At 37.3% G+C, this 17,575-nt stretch overlaps 4 protein-coding genes across 5 annotated transcripts in view; all 4 read right to left on the bottom strand.

Annotated features, from left to right (window-relative positions):
- LOC134824674 (Bardet-Biedl syndrome 7 protein homolog) overlaps nt 1-17,575 on the bottom strand; it is a 638,888-nt gene that overhangs the window by 175,912 nt on the left and 445,401 nt on the right. The gene's annotated exons all lie outside the window — the stretch shown is intronic.
- LOC134824685 (uncharacterized) lies at nt 128-1,504 on the bottom strand. The gene is made up of 3 exons (XM_063836654.1): nt 1,394-1,504; nt 649-795; nt 128-393 (listed from the first exon to the last, which is right to left on the bottom strand). The coding sequence occupies exons 1-3, from the start codon at nt 1,502-1,504 to the stop codon at nt 220-222; spliced, it is 432 nt and encodes a 143-aa protein (XP_063692724.1). The 3' UTR covers nt 128-219.
- Nucleotides 2,623-6,371, bottom strand: LOC134824673 (uncharacterized). The gene has a single exon (XM_063836640.1). It carries the CDS (start codon nt 6,369-6,371, stop codon nt 3,180-3,182), a length of 3,192 nt encoding a protein of 1,063 aa, XP_063692710.1. The 3' UTR covers nt 2,623-3,179.
- LOC134824675 (leucine-rich repeat-containing protein 49-like) lies at nt 5,059-16,268 on the bottom strand. Of its 2 annotated transcripts, none has more exons than XM_063836642.1 (12): nt 16,130-16,268; nt 15,866-15,996; nt 15,306-15,430; nt 14,232-14,836; nt 13,620-13,793; nt 13,141-13,305; nt 12,728-12,882; nt 12,352-12,495; nt 11,755-11,932; nt 11,475-11,583; nt 7,668-7,777; nt 5,059-7,328 (listed from the first exon to the last, which is right to left on the bottom strand). In XM_063836642.1, exons 1-12 carry the CDS (start codon nt 16,184-16,186, stop codon nt 7,173-7,175), a joined length of 2,109 nt encoding a protein of 702 aa, XP_063692712.1. In that variant the 5' UTR covers nt 16,187-16,268; the 3' UTR covers nt 5,059-7,172. The 2 variants fall into 2 exon arrangements, with proteins under 2 accessions (XP_063692712.1, XP_063692713.1); XM_063836643.1 differs by having other exon boundaries at nt 6,644-7,328; nt 15,858-15,996.

Raw genomic sequence — 17,575 nt, 5'->3', positions numbered from 1 at the left:
TTAAACTATACGTTAATACAGAAGATATCTTATAACTGGTAAATATGCTTACTCTGATTTATTAAAAAGATAATAAAATAAATAAATTCCAACTTTATCACACGCTTAGACATTAAAATATACCCAACGAAGATGTACATTTAAGTCATTAAAAGGCAGAATAGGCACTAAACTCTTTTAATTCCTCATGATATCAATTTATCAATACTCCAAACATATCTAACAGTACAAACTCCTAAAACAGACCTGATTCTTTACTTTCTCAGCATCATCACCCAGATCTCTTACTTTCTGCTGGAACTTCTTCTCCAGAGCCTCCCGTGCTTCACGCAATCGTGCACTCTCTACCCACGTGTACTCGTAGGTTCTGCTTTCCGGCAGCTTGTTCTGCACCTGAAATAGAGTTGTTTATTAATTATTTGTAAGATGATTGGAATCAAATAAATGAAATTCTAACCGATAATATTACTGATCAACATTTTACATAATATACAGCCCATTCCCAACAACAATACATCTTTGAAAAGCTTACAGTTTTGTTAGATAGATATAACTTTATACAACTATTAAGTTTATATATTCTATAACTTTATATTATACTAATATTACTTATATAACTATTACTTTATATTATATTATTAAACTTACAGCTGGTTGGAACTTGTTCCTATCATCTATGAGATCAGGCTTCTTTTTAGCCTCAGGTAGTCTCTGACGGGGTATGGGAAGGGGTATCTTGTCCCCGGGGTTTTCTGTTAATCTTTGGGTACTGTCTTCTGGGTCGGGGACTTTTACCTGAAATAGAATCTAAGTCAAGGACTTTTACCTGACATACGATATCCCGTTATAAGTTGATGATACTGGATATAATTGTATAATACGATACCCGATATATTAGCCACGTCGTGTTGGGTAATGTTGAGTGTGCGATGTAATATGGTTTGGTGCATAACACTGTGTAATTAATGTACATTTATAATTTATGTACATAATGTATGTACATAATGTATGTACATAATGTATGTACAAAATGTATGTACATAACTTTGTAGTATCATGTAAAGTCATGTGTCACGTAAACACTGTACACGTGTCATCTGAAACTATGTGTGAAAATGCTGTAATGTAGGAATTAATATTTTTCTAGATCATACATATTATCTCAACTCTAAACCTAATCTGATATTGAATACTTAGAAAGGGATATTGTATTCATGATAAAATTTGAATTTTTGATACTTATATTCTCATCAAACATTACCATAATTCAAGTTCAACTCATTTCTAAAATCTACAGTATCCTCAAATAAACACTAACCTCTAGTATATAATCAAATAAACACTAACCTGTATATCGAATAAACACTAACCTGTATATCAAATAAACACTAACCTGTATATGGATGGGAGAGTGAAACTGTGATAATAGGAGGACTACTGCAAATATGACTGCTCCATATAGTACAATCTTCTTTATCAGTCTTCCATTAAGCCTTATTGTCATATTCTACATGTTAAAGAGAGTTTTAGAAACAAGTTTTACAAAACATTACATGTAACAAATGTTAAGCAGGCCCCAGACATGGTGACTGTATTAGTGGAACAGTTGGAATTTTGCCAGGTCCAGTATGTGTTGTTTTAATTAGCTGAGTTATTACCTTGTGGTTAAATCAGTAACACCTTTCAGTAACACCTTTCAGTAACACCTTTCAGTAACACCTTTCGGTTACTTATGACAAAGTTACTAACTTTTCCTGGTGACACTTTTTTAAGTGAGTGTGTATTATTGATGCCTCCCTTGTTAGCACCTGAATTGACTGACTGTCCATGTCAACTATCAGAGGCACACCCTAGTGTATAGCTACTGTGAACATTAACACACGAGCTTGGCAAGCATTTGACGAAACTAACAGCTTAACAGCATCTAGCGTAGCAAATAAAATGTGTCGGACTCAGTATTACCTATAATCGTGTTATAGCTTAATCTTTTGTGTTTCTATAATGAGTGGCAAATATATTTATTACGGGCCACATTTCTTTGAAAGACAAACTATCTAAAATATTCAAAATTCTGAAAAATTCTGAGGTCACCAGAGTTCTATTCAAAGTAAATGTTTACTGAGCTTACTGTAAGTTTTCTAAGCTGCTAAATAATTACCCAACTAATTTCTAGTAATTCACAACAACAACAACAACAACAACAACAACAAACTGTTGATGACTAACACAATATAATATGATAGACTAATACTAATAGTGATACCTGCTGTCATGGGTACCTGTAATTTACATAGTGGTCTTACACTTGTTTCTTGTTATACTTATAAAACTGTAGTAATACTGTGCCAATATGTAGCAATTGTTAACAGTCTACAATCTAAACTTGTGTGTTTTTACTTGATTGTCTTATTATTACCATGTTATAGTCTGCTTTTTAATTTTTGGGTGGGAGTGAATGTTTAGTCGGTCATATTGTTACGGCTTTACGGGCGGGCAAGAAAATGCAACTTTGTTGAAATCAAAAAAGGTGTTGTTTTTTATGACCATCGACCTTCATATTGTTTTCAATACAATATTATTGTGTGAGATTTGATTCATTGTAATTAAACACAAGCTGGTTCGAAAAAAGTATAAAGCGAATTTCATTCCTGATAATAATTATTCTCAATCCGTAGAAAAATGTAAAAATTTGATATGTATTATACTGATTTAAATTTAATATTCTTATTTACAAAAATATCTACAATATTCAATTGGGAAATAAATATATATTATTATAACCATAAACCATTGTGGTTGAATAATTTAAGACTGACAAACTTTGAGCTGAAAATAAACACACCTGTACAAAATGCTTAACAAGTTCAATAAAAATTATTTACATTTAAACTTACCATTAATATAAATTATTGAATATTTACAATATGGACTGAGTAACGATTGTAACGAAATTAATAACATTTTTTTACTCTTAACAAAAATACTTGGGTGACACAAAGTTCACTCAAGGTACTGAATTCTATTCAAGTTTTAAAGTGCAAAATTAGCATATTATTATATAATATGTAATCATAATGAATCACACATGCAAAGTTAACTAATACAGAACAAGTTCCCTGGAAAATAATCTCCTAATCTAACCTATTCTAAGTTACAGTTTACCAGAAGATAACAACATTTCAGTTCCACAGTTTAATCTTGAAATACTGCTTAACATCATCATCCTCCGCGCATTTCTTGTTGACATGACAATACACGTTCCTCAACAAAGCTGTTTTAAAAGCATTCTCAAGCTTTGGAACGTAGGATTCCAGGCTGTTCCACCCCATGACACTTCCATATCCCATCAGGGACTTCTCCAGTCGGGGATCATCAAATTCCTCCAGCTTCATAAGAATTTGAACCATTTCTCCAAAAATGTACGCATCATCGAATGTCAACTCCTCGCTGAAGGGGAACTTATCGTAAACATCCACAGCCTCCATGGTGCCCCGACACAGCTCACCCAGTTCAATATACGCATCATGTAAACCACTCGCTATCACAATAACCTCGTTATAAAGTGCCTTCCTCTCCTCAACGTTATTTCCATCATTCAGACTCAACACTCTGGCCAGCCCTAATCTGGGTCCAGCACTCTTCTCGTTTAAAGGACCTGTTTCATTCCCTGGCTCTGTCTCTGGTTTCTTTTCTTCCTTACCACCCTTAGCAGGGACACAACTGTGTGCAGCTTTGCCTCCACGTGCTGCTCCTGCTGCAGCGCCTCTAGCTCCACCACGGCCACGTGCTGCACCTTTCCCAGCTGCTGCACCACCTCTTGCTGCACCACCTCTTGCTGCACCTCCCTTTGCAGCACCTCTCGCAGCGGGGGCTCCTCTTTTAGCAGGACCTCCCCTGGCCCCCTTTCCAGCTGCAGCAGGGGGAGATTTAACACCAGTTTTCTCTTTATACCACTGCATTTCTTTCACTTGCTCGGGAACGGCTTCAGACTTGATCGCCTTGCCCTCAACTTGAATAGCAGCACGGAAACACTGTTCTGACTCTTTCAACAGTGTTTTCGAATCAGTCATCTCATACAAGGTTAGCAACGAATCTCCAAGAGTGGTGAGAGACTGACCATTGCTTGCTTCTACCACGACACACTTCTTGCTAGTCTCAACTTGTAGCTCAAGTAGCTTTCTGTTCCCTGAGTCGGGACTTTTAGATAAAAGAGCACTAAGTCTCTTACAAAACGTCTGTATTTCGTCCTTTTCCACGATTGAGAGAAGTTTATCCATGGCAGAAAACTGAACGGCCTCTATGCTCTTGTAGGTTTGGCCTCTTTGCTCCAAAGTTTGAAGGATTCTTGGCACCAAGTAGACTACTGAAAGCAATAGTTTTCTCTTCTCCTCCTTACTATCCGTGAGTCGAGCAAGATATATGAAGCCACGCAAATATTGAGGTTTGTATAATGAGAACTCAGTTTCAGCTGCCATTACTTGACTTCTGTTAGCCCCCTCTCTTTTCTGGCATGATATCCAGTGTTGGTAAGACAGTACCCCCTGCTTGAGATACCTGATAGCTTCATCCTCGTGATCATCTCCAGGACACTTTGACAACGCTATCCCCAGCAAATATCTAACATGTTTGAGGAGAGGTTTGGCACCGATACAGACCCGGAATCTTGTAACTGCTTCTTCATATCTGAACTGTTGGAGGTAGCTCCATCCCAGCAAGTAATTGCAACTAAACGAGGAAGGTTCCTTTGATACTGCGTCCTCGTACTTTCTCCCTGCCTTGCCGAGGTATGTTTCATCACTTCCAGCTATGAGCGAAATCTTTTCTGCTGTTGTAGCCTGTTTGGATTTCCAGGCGTAAAGTTCTTGAACTCGATCAGCTCTGAAGGAGTCTCCTTTTTCTTTTAACGAATGGTACTCCATGTCGATTGCCTTGAGTTTTTCACTGAGTGGTGCTGTTTTAGCTACTCCATGTAATTGGCAAATAGCGTCAATTTCTTCGAACTTGCTGCTGTCCTTTGCTTCCTTATTTGATGCTGATGCGTCAACCTTTTCCTTTTTTAGCTTTGCCATCAAATCCTCAACATAATGAATCTCTTCCAACACAATACCTAATCTGCTATGTGCATTATAAGATTTGGAGTTTGCAACTACAGCATTAGCATAGGCATGGGCAGCACTTTCCAACCTCTTCTTCACTTCAACGACATCAGAAGTGGTGGAGCGAACTTTGTGGTACTCCTTCTCCCACTTCTCCCCCGATTCATAAAGCTCTTTGAAATCATCTGCGGTATCAACTCTCAACTTCTTTTCCCAATCACTGACTCCTGCCTTGTAATCTGTGAGCTCAATGTTTGGAAGACTTTCTCCCTGAAGGCACATCTTAGAATGGATATCCTCCTCCTCCGCCAAGTACTTCTTTCCGCACAGTTTACAAGACGCAGTGCAATCACTGTGTTCTAAAGTGCTGTATTTCACGTCTTGATCACATGTGGGACACGTGACCAGTCTCTCAGAACATTCCACAGCGTGTTCTAAGAGTCCGGGACTACCCACACCAGTGCCGCAATAAAAACACAGCACTTCCACAGAGAGGAGTTTTTCACGCAGCTCACTGTCAACATCATCAAACGGTGGATCAACGGGTGGGGGAGCGCTGCACGTTGGGCATTTCTTATCAGTCCGCTGACTCACAGCCAGACAAACCGTACAGAAACTGTGAGAACACTGGAGCAGTCTCCTTGGGCACTGATACAAACTCGAGCAAACTCCACACAACAAATCAGTCTTAGCGGTCTCTGGTCTGTAACCAGTATCCTCTTTCAGCAGGTGCAGCGTGTAGACTTTCGTGGTACTTTGATCTGGGGACAAAACATTGATTTTAACTGTGGTCTCCATGCTCTGCAGCTGTACTGGAGTCGCTGGAGGGTTCCCGTCTATATCCACCGTCATCTTAGGGTCCTGCTTCACCGGCTTCACTGTCACCTGATTAACCGCCCACCCAAGTGTAGCGTAATACTCACTTATCTTCTTCTGGTACGCTCTGTCTAACCTGCCAGGAACCAGATTCAGATTTAGCAGCTCAGCTAGGTTAGCAGCTAGTTTAGTGACAGTTATTGTGTAATTTTTGGTGGTGCCGTCAATAGCGGAGACCTCAATGTGAACGTAGTTGATACCCTCATTAAGCGGCACAGTTCGTTCCCCCTCAGCACCTTTAACACTGTAACTAGCTCCACTATCTGCAGTCAGGCCTTCTACCCGCACTTGTGTAGCCGCACTGCTGAGTAACACATTGTACTCTGTTAGGGACGCTGAGAACTTGGGATTCAGACGACCGGGAACCAGTTTTAGGGACTCTAGATCCGCGTTATCCATACCTTGGGGGATCTGGGTGTTGTTACTGGGGTGTGTGGGTTATGGGCTCTTGTTAGCGCAATTTATTATTAATATAATTAGATGTTGAAGAATAGTGGGAAATATGCTTTACATGCTATAGTCTTATAATGGAGGTTTTACTTTAGATTTGGATACTGTTGGCATGTTATTGGATTATAACTTAGGACAAGTGCAAGTGACAGACTTACATGTTACATGTTAAACTTACTTACAATTGGAACTACTATAGCTCTATAGATTATACAATGCATGAAATGAAATCAATAAAATGTGCTGTAAATATAAAGTTTATCAAATAATATATATGATACAACAATATATACAAACTAAAAATTATGTAATATTGAATCATTAGTATTACATATTTACATTATGTAAGGTTATGATAGTACCATAGGGATACTTTTATGTACAAATATTGGTTATACTGGTAGTAAGACAGGCAATGACTAGCAAACTATCAAACTAGCAAACTAGTGCTTTTCTGATTAAAAACATGGTTAAGGTTACTATCTGAAGTCTGGCCTAACAAAAATCATTTGCCCCCCATTTCAAACAACTTATATGATATTAGTAAATCTCAATAATTTAAGATAATATAATAATGAAAAGTCTGAAGATCAGAGGACACGTATCAGATGGGTAGCAATTGTCTACTATCATGACGTCATCATGACGTCATCTGCACTGTGACGTCACATGAGGTCTAGGTCTTGAGCAATGATACCAGGCGAATTAATAACGTCACGTGGTGTGATGACGTCACGTTACATGTCACAGTCACGTGTCCTGTATCTGAGACAGAGCCTTGTCCACGGTTGATGACAAACAGGTAAAATCGTTAGTGGCTGCCCGGACTGTGTCCCTCAGAACACTGTTCCACACTTTCTCTAGTGCAGTCAGCTTGTTCTGTCGTGATATAGCTGACGCTACTATCTGGATAATGTACAATGTATAATGTATAATGTATAATGTATAATGTATAATGGATAATGTATAATGTAACTTACAGTAATAGTTATATAATTTAAAGCAGCTGTTCAATTTGCTAATTAGATTTTTAATTTTAATTTATAATTAAGTCAGAGGTGGTAAAAAAGTGTAATTTATTAGTCTTTACAATTTAACAAGCTCCAGATGTCATTTTAGATCATAATATTACTCATATATTAGTTACTACAGTTATAAGTAATTACCGAGGGTAATTATCAGCTCATGGCGTAATTTCAATTAAATATTTCAGTTCATTAACAAATCACAGATCAAATTTCAAACCTCGTCGAGTATTTGGGAGGTAGCGCTGGTAACTTTATCAGAAGGTTTAGCGCTTTTAGGTCTAGTTACTGTATTATACACTAACGCTGATACGTTCAGTGACTCTGTCCCTGATGGGAAACAATGTTACTTACTTTCGGGATATGCTACATAATGTTACAAAAATGTTACAAAAATGTTACAAAAATGTTAAATAAAAATGTTAAATAAATATTATAAAAATGTTATAAATATGTTTTGTTAGAACTTAATAGTTTTGTTCTTTACGAATTTTTGCTCTATAATACGAATAAATAAGACGTGTAATTTTTAAGACTCATAACGACTACTCATAAGCAATTTTAACTACACTGACCAGCGCGCCTAATCTTTTAAACTCAGTGTAATAATAACACAAAACAGCAGGCTGGACAATATAAAGTCTGTACTATCCCTTTATTTTTTAGTAAATTGTGAACGTCATAAGCCGCCCGCTCAAAGCGGGGTGCTAGATTAAACTGAATTATCTTTGTCTATAAAGAGCAAGATCTTTCGTCATTGAAAAAGGGCAAATTATAATCGCTGTAAGAAGCACGTTTCATCCGAGGCTAGTGATATTCTATGTAGGGCTATACTAGTGATATTCTATGTAGGGCTATACTAGTGATATTCTAGTTTTTTCTTTCTTTCTGTAACAAAGACGTGTACTGAGCGAGTAACATGGACAATACAGCCCCGTATTGAGTTTCTCTGAGAGGTTTTGCGCTGAGGTATAGAACTGTAGGCCTGTACACGTGGCAATTTAATTGGTAAGGACTCTGCAGTTTTATAATGAGCCGATAAATTTAATAAAACTGCTAGAATTGAACATGGTTAGAGAAAAACTGAACAAATTTGAGAAGGTGATTAATACTGAGACATCTCTTTAGGAAGAGCCAACACTTGAGTGCAAATCAAGTACCACAAATGGTACTTCAACTTCTGTGGACTGTGGTTCTCACAATTACAGAACGTAATGATTTGTTATAGTTAACTTATGGTGTGGTGGCTTAGTTAATTAACCAGACCGCTTGAAGATCGAAGGAGTTATATAGCATAATAAATCTAGCAACCCAGAAAAGCATAATTAACAAATCATATTATTATAGTATTATTATGTTTATGAACACCTTGCTAACACCACATATAGCCGACAACTAAGTGCACAGTATATTATAATAATAATATTGGAATCTAATGTTGTAAAGTTACAATAATACTCTGCCTCAAGTATGCTCATAGTCTATTGTATATGCTCAACTAGCCCTGTTATCCTGATTCCTGCCCATCTAATAGTAAAACCTTCTATATTATGTATGTGATGAGGGTAATTCTAGAATTATACAGTTTAATCGAATGGAAACTCAGTATTTAAAGACATTAACCTTTTAAATTATTTGCTGTGTTAAACTTAACAATCGTATAAGGCAACGTTATTATGTACTATAATTACTACGCTGATGAATGATCCAACCTGGGAGTACCTAAAGCCAAAGGCTGTAAATTTTCCAAATTGTTCAGCTTAATCCCGGTGTTTTTTCCTCCACATTTTTTCGCACATAAAACAATTTTAGGCAGGTGAGGGAGGCAGGATCGCACTATTTTCACAATTTCACCGCACCTGTATAATATTGCCTCAAGTGGCAATTAATCATTAAATTAAATGACACCTTGCCACAATAAGGGATAGTAAGAATAGTCTCAGACCAGCTCACAACTAAGTGCACAGTATTGGTGCATGTGCACATAATAACGTGCATCAAGTGCACACAGTAACACACTGTTACAATCATGATCCTAGGACCTAAGTGCGTTAAAGACACATACTGAATTGCTAGATGAATTGCTTGGCAGGACTCTAATGAATTCCACATACATAACACGTGATTGTCACGTGATAACAGGTGATTGTCACGTGATGATACAGGCTAGGACTCATTGTCTTCCAATATACAGCATGTGTCACTATACACTGTCACAAGTAATGTAGTCAGAAGTGTGGGCTCTTTGTCTGATTGCGTGTACAAAAGAGCAGTGACGTGACCCCAAAAGCGGGTTTACTGTCAGTTATACATAGACAACAAATCTAGATCGGGGTCTTCTGGCGATTGTATAATCTATTGTGTTTTATTTGCAGTGTACGATACAAAATGTATAACAATATTAGCAGTAGTACTACTATGTATACGGTGACGTGTTGGTTGTGTGTAATAAGATCTCTTAAAACTGTAACTGTGTAATACAATCTGATTAAACAATCAGGACCCTATATCACAAAACACATACCAACAGTGCAGTCGTATGTCTGGAGAACATGAGAAAGGATAGTATCATGATTTGTACGAGAACTACAGAAACACGACTAGTCGAAATCTACCAGTACCGTATACAGAGGCAACATTTACGTGCGGGATCGCATTATCTGCCGTATATATTCTTGCAATTTTGCAATAGAAATCAGAAAAGGTACGAGATGAGAGATCGCATGGTTCGCGAATTTTGCCGCACCCTAATGTTGCATTTATCTACCGCATAAGGTGTCTCTATTCTCTAATTGCCGCACCCTAATGTTGCCTCTATCTACCGCATAAGGTGTCTCTAATTGCCGCACCCTAATGTTGCCTCTATCTACCGCATAAGGTGTCTCTAATTGCCGCACCCTAATGTTGCCTCTATCTACCGCATAAGGTGTCTCTAATTGCCGCACCCTAATGTTGCCTCTATCTACCGCATTATAAGGTGTCTCTAATTGCCGCACCCTAATGTTGCCTCTATCTACCGCATAAGGTGTCTCTAATTGCCGCACCCTAATGTTGCATTTATCTACCGCATAAGGTGTCTCTAATTGCCGCACCCTAATGTTGCCTCTATCTACCGCATAAGGTGTCTCTAATTGCCGCACCCTAATGTTGCCTCTATCTACCGCATAAGGTGTCTCTAATTGCCGCACCCTAATGTTGCCTCTATCTACCGCATAAGGTGTCTCTAATTGCCGCACCCTAATGTTGCATATATCTACCGCATAAGGTGTCTCTAATTGCCGCACCCTAATGTTGCCTCTATCTACCGCATAAGGTGTCTCTAATTGCCGCACCCTAATGTTGCATTTATCTACCGCGTAAGGTGTCTCTAATTGCCGCACCCTAATGTTGCATTTATCTAGGTCGCATAAGGTGTCTCTAATTGCCGCACCCTAATGTTGCCTCTATCTACCGCATAAGGTGTCTCTAATTGCCGCACCCTAATGTTGCATTTATCTACCGCATATTAAGGTGTCCATAATTTGTTCGAGTCTACAAACAAATACAACTCAATTCCAGAGACAAAGAGCGAATAAGAAGTAGTATAACGAATTTAACAGCTTTAGCAAATATAAATGTGTTGCTTAATTTTTCTTTCACTGTTTTTAATGTGAAAAAAGGATTTGCATGGTTGATGGTAAGCATAGATTTAAGTTTACATCAAATTCAGTATGCTGTGCTAACATTATTTTAAAAACGGAGTTCTCAGAACGATCAATAGGGCCCTCATACGGCATTCAATCGGTATTTTTTAATTAGCATTTTAATTAGTATTTTAATCAGCATTTTAATTAGTATTTTAATTACTAAGATCTTGTGATGAGCATATTCTACAGTGATTTGTCGAAAAGATCCGACGAAAGTGTAGCTATTAATTTAACAAAATAAAAATAAAATCATAATACTAATAGTAACAGTACAGACTTTAAAAAGAATGTCAAGAAGACGAGACAGAAGAGAGCAAAGTAATAAATGCAGGATTGCCTACCAATGGGCCTGTTTTTCTGTTCCGAAGCAATTATCAGTTTTCTACGATCTTCAGTCTGTCTCTGTGAAATGTTTTTCTTTTGTTCTAAGGTATCACAGTGCCCTAACACCTGGAGAAAATCGGGATTATAGCACCATGATCAACGTGTTTAATAATATCAGAGATTCTGAAGAAAGGCTTGACCTCTTGCCCAACGTTGTGGGAAAATTCGAGGATTTTATACAACTTGTGATGTCACGTGTTATGACGTCACGTGGCATCTAACGCGTTATAATCTAACCTGTTTCCTGCGAACGTCAGGAAGAAGGCCGAGTATCCGACTCAGATCGAACTGTTGTAAAGTAACATTCCCCAGCTCGGAGAAGAGCTGCTCAGCCAGGACTGTGTCAGTCATACTGACGTCTACCTCGTTTATCTTACGTAGGTTAAAGTGGGACAGTCTGTACAGTAAGTAGTACCTAGAGGGGGAGATAGTCGAGTGACTTGAATCTTGACAATAATTATAGTTACATGTTCTACTGACGAATAGTTTGATATTATTATTATTAGGGAGAGTTACTTAACCTAATCTATGAGAGAATCTGTGCAATAATTATAGCTTCTTCTGTTGACGAATAGTTTGATATTAAGCAGTCTCATCACTGCTTGGAGTGTGATAACAGGAGTTATCACACCACTATTTACCTGTTAATCACACCCTAAATGTAGGACTCATAAGAGAACATAGTTATCACATTCAAGTAGTTATCACATGGGTAAGTTACAATATATTAGCGTAAACAAGAGTGAGAGAATTTTACATAACGGACATTCATACCATGATCATAGGAGAATGGCTGTTATAAACAAAAAAAGCCCAAACACCATCCCTTCTTACTTCCAAAGAGAGAAGTTAGTAACAGGGTTGCCCTCGGGAGAAAGGGAGATAAAGTCAAGACGTCTAACAGCGGTTAGGGAACTGAGCTGCTTGAGAGAGGAGATGGAGGAGAAGGAGAAGGTGAGGCCTTGAAGTGCAGGGAACCTGGGAATAATTACAAGGTTATTATTGGATATTGGAAATTGGATGATTAATCAAGTGATTACGATTTGAAATCAGCAATTTCGATTTAATTCAAAGCGAACAATTCTAATGCATATTAAGCCGTATTTATAAAAAGTTGAACAATTTTGGGTTTCATACCAAAATTCTCTGGAACTTTTTATGAATACTAACTTTTTATGAATACGACTAATCAAATGTTATTTTTCCAAACCTGACTCGTAGTTTAGGGAAGTGAGGAACAATACTATCGTAAGGTATAAACTTGAAGTAGATATGAGATATAGCTGCCACATTGCTAACAGTGTTGTTCTTGTCTAGCCCGTCCAATGCTGCCGCTCCGTACAAACGCAGAGTGTCTGTTTCTACCTAACACATTGATAAACTTGGGTTAATAAATCATTTTAGATTAGTAGCAGTTAGGGTTCAAGTTTACTTTGGGATATTTGAAAGCTACGCCACGTGTCTGAACAAACTTCCAGCTTCTCCCAGTTCTAGCCAGACCCAAACAATGTTCTGCTTTGACAAAGAGTTATAGCAGTTATTAATAAAGTTATTAATAAAATAAGTGATTAGTAAAAATAACATGGAAAGGTAGCACAGAGTACTCGCCAAACATATCCTGACCTCGGTGTAGTGAGACAGAGATTCGAACCCTAGGGACACAGTGTGGTTATCAGGATTCCCGTTGTTGAGGGACGGTGCTGCTCCCGTGTTTATGTTATTGTCCTCCTGCCAACGTTTCTCTGCGTTTTGTATTGCTACACGCCGTCGCTCCTTCATTGCTTGGGCCTGGAGACTTCGCATTACATTCTTCAGAGCATGGGGGTATGGAAGAGTGTGCTTGCAGGATTTTTTAATACCGATCACAGCTAGGTTTATAAAAAAAACAGTGATACACTTATTCTATGATAACAAGGAAACAAGGAACTAAAATGCTTGGTTCCGTGTAACATACACACTGCACTTTGTTTAAACAATAAAATGACTAACATTAATCTGTATTGATTTAACATTTGAAACTCAGCTGTAGTCTGTAGTACAACTGTAGAGTTGGAAGTAGGTAAAACGTGGCAAAGCCGTGCGTTCAGATAAGATTTGTTCACCTTACTACACTCCTTCTTCTTCTCCTGTTCCTTCCTCACAACAATGCTTGCCATGCGTCGCTCATCATCAGTCACTTTCTTCAGATCCAACTGCCGCAAGCATTGCATTTGGTCTATAACGATCTGTTTGTACGACGCTTCCGCCGTGAATGGATTCCCGTCCAGAGCTAACTCCTTGATAAAGAAACAAGTTGAAAGATCAACGACGTGAAACTTGTTAACACGAAATCTGTGAAATCTGTCCACAAATCATCTGTAAAATTTTGTGCATGATGTTAATTACGCTACATAATTATGCATGATTTATTGAACTGTTCCGACCAGAAGTCGTAACAATAACCTATAGACTGTACACCTGGTTACGGGTTTTAAGGCAGCATAAATTTAATCTAGAATTAAAATTGATAATTCAGAGCATTGCTGATTTGAATTCTAAGTTTTGTTTGTTTGAATGTTGCGATTGCGAACATTTTTCACTTCCAGTTGAGATCTCTTCCTAGCTCGATCTTTATCGTATCTACATTTGCACTGCACTTAAGTTTATCAACACGTACATGAAATTAATTTAGTACATGCTGCTGTTTTATTATACGAAAGAGAAAGTGTTGTAACCTGTAAACTTTGGCTGCCACCCAGACACCGTATGCTCTCAAAGCTGCGAACATCGTTATAACTAAGGAACAGTCTCAGTAACTTTGGCAGGTGATCCAACTCCCCTACGTACTGTATCTTATTTCTTCTTAAGTTTAGTTCCGTCAACGAGGAGAGTCCCAGAAAATTGCAAGCTTTTGTCAGTTGATTGCCAGCTAAATTGAGTACACGTAATTCTGAGAGATGGTTCAGGTTCTCTAGTTCCTTAATTTGGTTTCCGTGAAGGTCCAAAACGTCAAGTTTCAAAAGGTTGTTCAAGTTGTCAATTTTAGATATCCTATTTTTACCCAACATTAAAACTCTCAGCGATGAAAGTGTACTTAAACCCGAGATCTCTTCAATCCGATTGTCATAAAGATCCAGAAAAATGAGACGTCGCAAGGACGACAAATGTTGAATTCTGGCAATAGAGTTGTGCTGAAAATTAAGAAGTCGAAGGTTCTCTTCCCCCTCCAAAATAGGACAAATGGTGAGGCGTCTCCTGTCCAGGTTTAACCGATCTGGGTTAGCTGATTTCTCCTCAGGTAGTCGGTAAACTATGGGAACTCCAGGTGCAGAGGGGGATTCTGAAAATTTCAATGTCAGAAAGTAGATCATTGAACTACCACAACTGTTAACAGAGCATATCATAGTGAACCGGTGTACATTAGTCTAAAATATTAAAAATCTGTCCATGATTTTAAAAACCACTATCTTTCAAACAACACTGTTAGCTGAACAAACGATAGATGATACAAGAGTGAGGTTTTAAACAATATCATTCAGTTCAATGAATCTGCAGATAAAATAACGTGCACGTGACTGAAAAATTCAGTGACACGCAGCAAATGTGCATAATTGTCAATTTTATGCTTTTCTCAGCCAATATATGCTCATAGATATTAATAATATCTGACAGATTTTGGCAGATGGAAACTACATTCTAAGAATGTGTTTTGACACAACAAAATTACATGATAATTACATTATCAATAAACCTATGTAAAGGGCTACAAATTAAAGAAATACAATCATTTTGATGTAAATGTTAAAAACCTGCAAAGACGACTCTATCCCCAGGGAGACATCCTGTTTTCTCATCCGTGGCCGTGGTCTGCTCATTTGGGACTATTCCGGTGGCATGGGACTGAGGCAAAACATTTTGCTGCGTGCCAGGGTTACTGAAAATGATTTAACCTGCTCAATTTCAGACTCAAATTGTTAGCCATAGAAAAACGAGCAGAAAGTCAAGTAACAGGCTTGTATTTAAATGATAATTAAACTATTATATAGTGAATATACACTGCACCAGATTTAAAATTTTTGAAACAATATAAAACACATCTGATTTGAAAACTTAATCAGTCTGAGGTAACCAGGGTGACTTTGATTTTTTGTTTAATAGTAACATTATTATTATAAATTTAAGGCCATAGCAGAGTTTGTTTATTTCTACCAGTTTGAAGCTTTGTGATATAATTAATATTAAATTATTCACCTAGCTTTAATGTGTATTCTGGTCTAAAAATCTAATTCTATTCCCTGTTTTATATTTTAATCTGCTTCTTCTACTGCCATGCATGCTATTCTAAATTAGTGCATATATACCTCATTACCTCAAGTTTGATCTGCTTGATGGCCTTGAATCAGTGAAGTTGGGGAAGGATTTGTTGTTGAAGGCAAGCGACCCTACACCGTACACTTTTCGCTGTGGGTATAATGTACCAGAGTGATCATACGTAGAAACCTGAAATTCATAAACATCTTCATCCCTGTAACTTTGAGAATTTCCTTGTAAAAACTGAAAACTTGCAGTACAGTGGGTACTCAATCACTACATGAGATACTTAAATTTTTTATCCAAATTAAAAATATCTTACTTGGTTGGGGGTGACTGGTACTCTGTTTCCTTTGATGGATCTGGTGGTAGGGTGCATAAAGTTATCAAGGTGCAGTAGGAGTTCAGATTTTCATTACATAGGGTAAGTTGCTAGAAGCACAGCAACAGCCATTTGTCCTGTGTTATAATACAATATTTTATTCTATGTTTTGATATTTTGTTTATGGGACTCTCAATTATTTGTATATTATTGAATCTCTTTAATCATGTATTTAAAGCAACAATCCGCTTTTAAATATGCTATGCTTAAAATACATTTATTACAAGTAATCGGGTTTGGATATATGAGGTTGCCAAAAGTTGCTACAGTGGGGGCTGAATTCAGCTATATGTATTATATAGACCACACCCTTTCAGTGGAGGCATCTATTTTGCTGTGTGACACCAAGCAAGTTGTGTGATAATTAATTAAACACATAGCAACTAGCATGTTTAGTGGTTTACGACTGTAACACAGGTTTCAAATAAATAACATTTTAATAAAATTCAGGAATATAATAGCATATAACTCATTTGAACGGAAACGTCAATGTAAATTGTATCTTAGTGAAACAAGCCTGATAAATCATCCGGTGCTCAAGTTTTGCAGCTATGTCAAAACAAATTGCATTATAACTCATCTGATAAACTCATCGCTGATTCTTAGTTCGGCAATGGTAAAAAGCGAATACATTGTTGAAAAGCAGCATGCTGTTATAGGATTTTTCCACTTAGAATAATTACTGGAATTACATTGTAGAGAAAATTGTTCGTACATGCTGTAACGGCAGCAAAATTCTTGTTCCATCTGTACATGTACATGTACATGCAAAATCTAAAATTTATGCCACCTTGTTGAAGTTTACGTTTCAGTAGATGGGATGGTTAATTAATTATATTTTTGATGGGAAAATTCTCTAGCTTAACGTTTAGCTTTAATACATAAACCATCGACATTCTCTTGCATTTTCCAGTGACATAAACATAGCGCATCTGACCTTTACAACATGACAATCAACATATTGCTTCACTAATTTTTGGCTAATTTTTAACCTCCTCTCCCCTCTGTAATCTGTTTTACTAATGTGATAAAATTACACAAACGTTGAATTATTTAGAAACTCCCTCCCCCTCGTTGATTACGACCCCTTATCAAAATTTTCAATCGAGGAACTATTCCCTTCCTAAAATGTAAAAAAAATTTATGGGCAACAGCAAAGCAAATCGAATCATCTCTATTATTATATTGTGTACTCTAGTTTAGTAATTGATGAGAGTGGATAAGTATAAATGATACCAATAATCATGGGTGTTGTTTCAGAAGCATTCATTTTAGTTGGATATAAATTTATATCTAAGTCTGCTATTTTTACTTCACTACTTCAACATTATATATGGTTGAAATTGAAATTGAAATTTGAATTTATTTATGAATATAACATTATGT

The sequence above is a fragment of the Bolinopsis microptera genome, chromosome 13, assembly GCF_026151205.1.
Source record: "Bolinopsis microptera isolate Bmic1 chromosome 13, MBARI_Bmic_1.0, whole genome shotgun sequence".
Lineage (NCBI taxonomy): Eukaryota > Metazoa > Ctenophora > Tentaculata > Lobata > Bolinopsidae > Bolinopsis > Bolinopsis microptera.
This window is presented reverse-complemented; position numbering and strand designations above follow the sequence as displayed.

What these genes read in the sequence shown, in the direction of transcription:
- LOC134824685 (XM_063836654.1), bottom strand. Translation starts at nt 1,504, where the DNA reads ATGACAATAAGGCTTAATGGAAGACTGATAAAGAAGATTGTACTATAT. An exon ending in ACTCTCCCATCCATATACAG is followed by an intron (nt 796 to 1,393) that starts GTTAGTGTTTAT and finishes ATTCTATTTCAG; the next exon opens with GTAAAAGTCCCCGACCCAGA. An exon ending in GGAACAAGTTCCAACCAGCT is followed by an intron (nt 394 to 648) that starts GTAAGTTTAATA and finishes ACTCTATTTCAG; the next exon opens with GTGCAGAACAAGCTGCCGGA.
- LOC134824673 (XM_063836640.1), bottom strand. Translation starts at nt 6,371, where the DNA reads ATGGATAACGCGGATCTAGAGTCCCTAAAACTGGTTCCCGGTCGTCTG.
- LOC134824675 (XM_063836642.1), bottom strand. Translation starts at nt 16,186, where the DNA reads ATGCACCCTACCACCAGATCCATCAAAGGAAACAGAGTACCAGTCACC. An exon ending in AGAAGAAGGAGTGTAGTAAG is followed by an intron (nt 13,306 to 13,619) that starts GTGAACAAATCT and finishes CGAAGTCTCCAG; the next exon opens with GCCCAAGCAATGAAGGAGCG. An exon ending in ACAGAAAAACAGGCCCATTG is followed by an intron (nt 7,778 to 11,474) that starts GTAGGCAATCCT and finishes GTTTCCCATCAG; the next exon opens with GGACAGAGTCACTGAACGTA.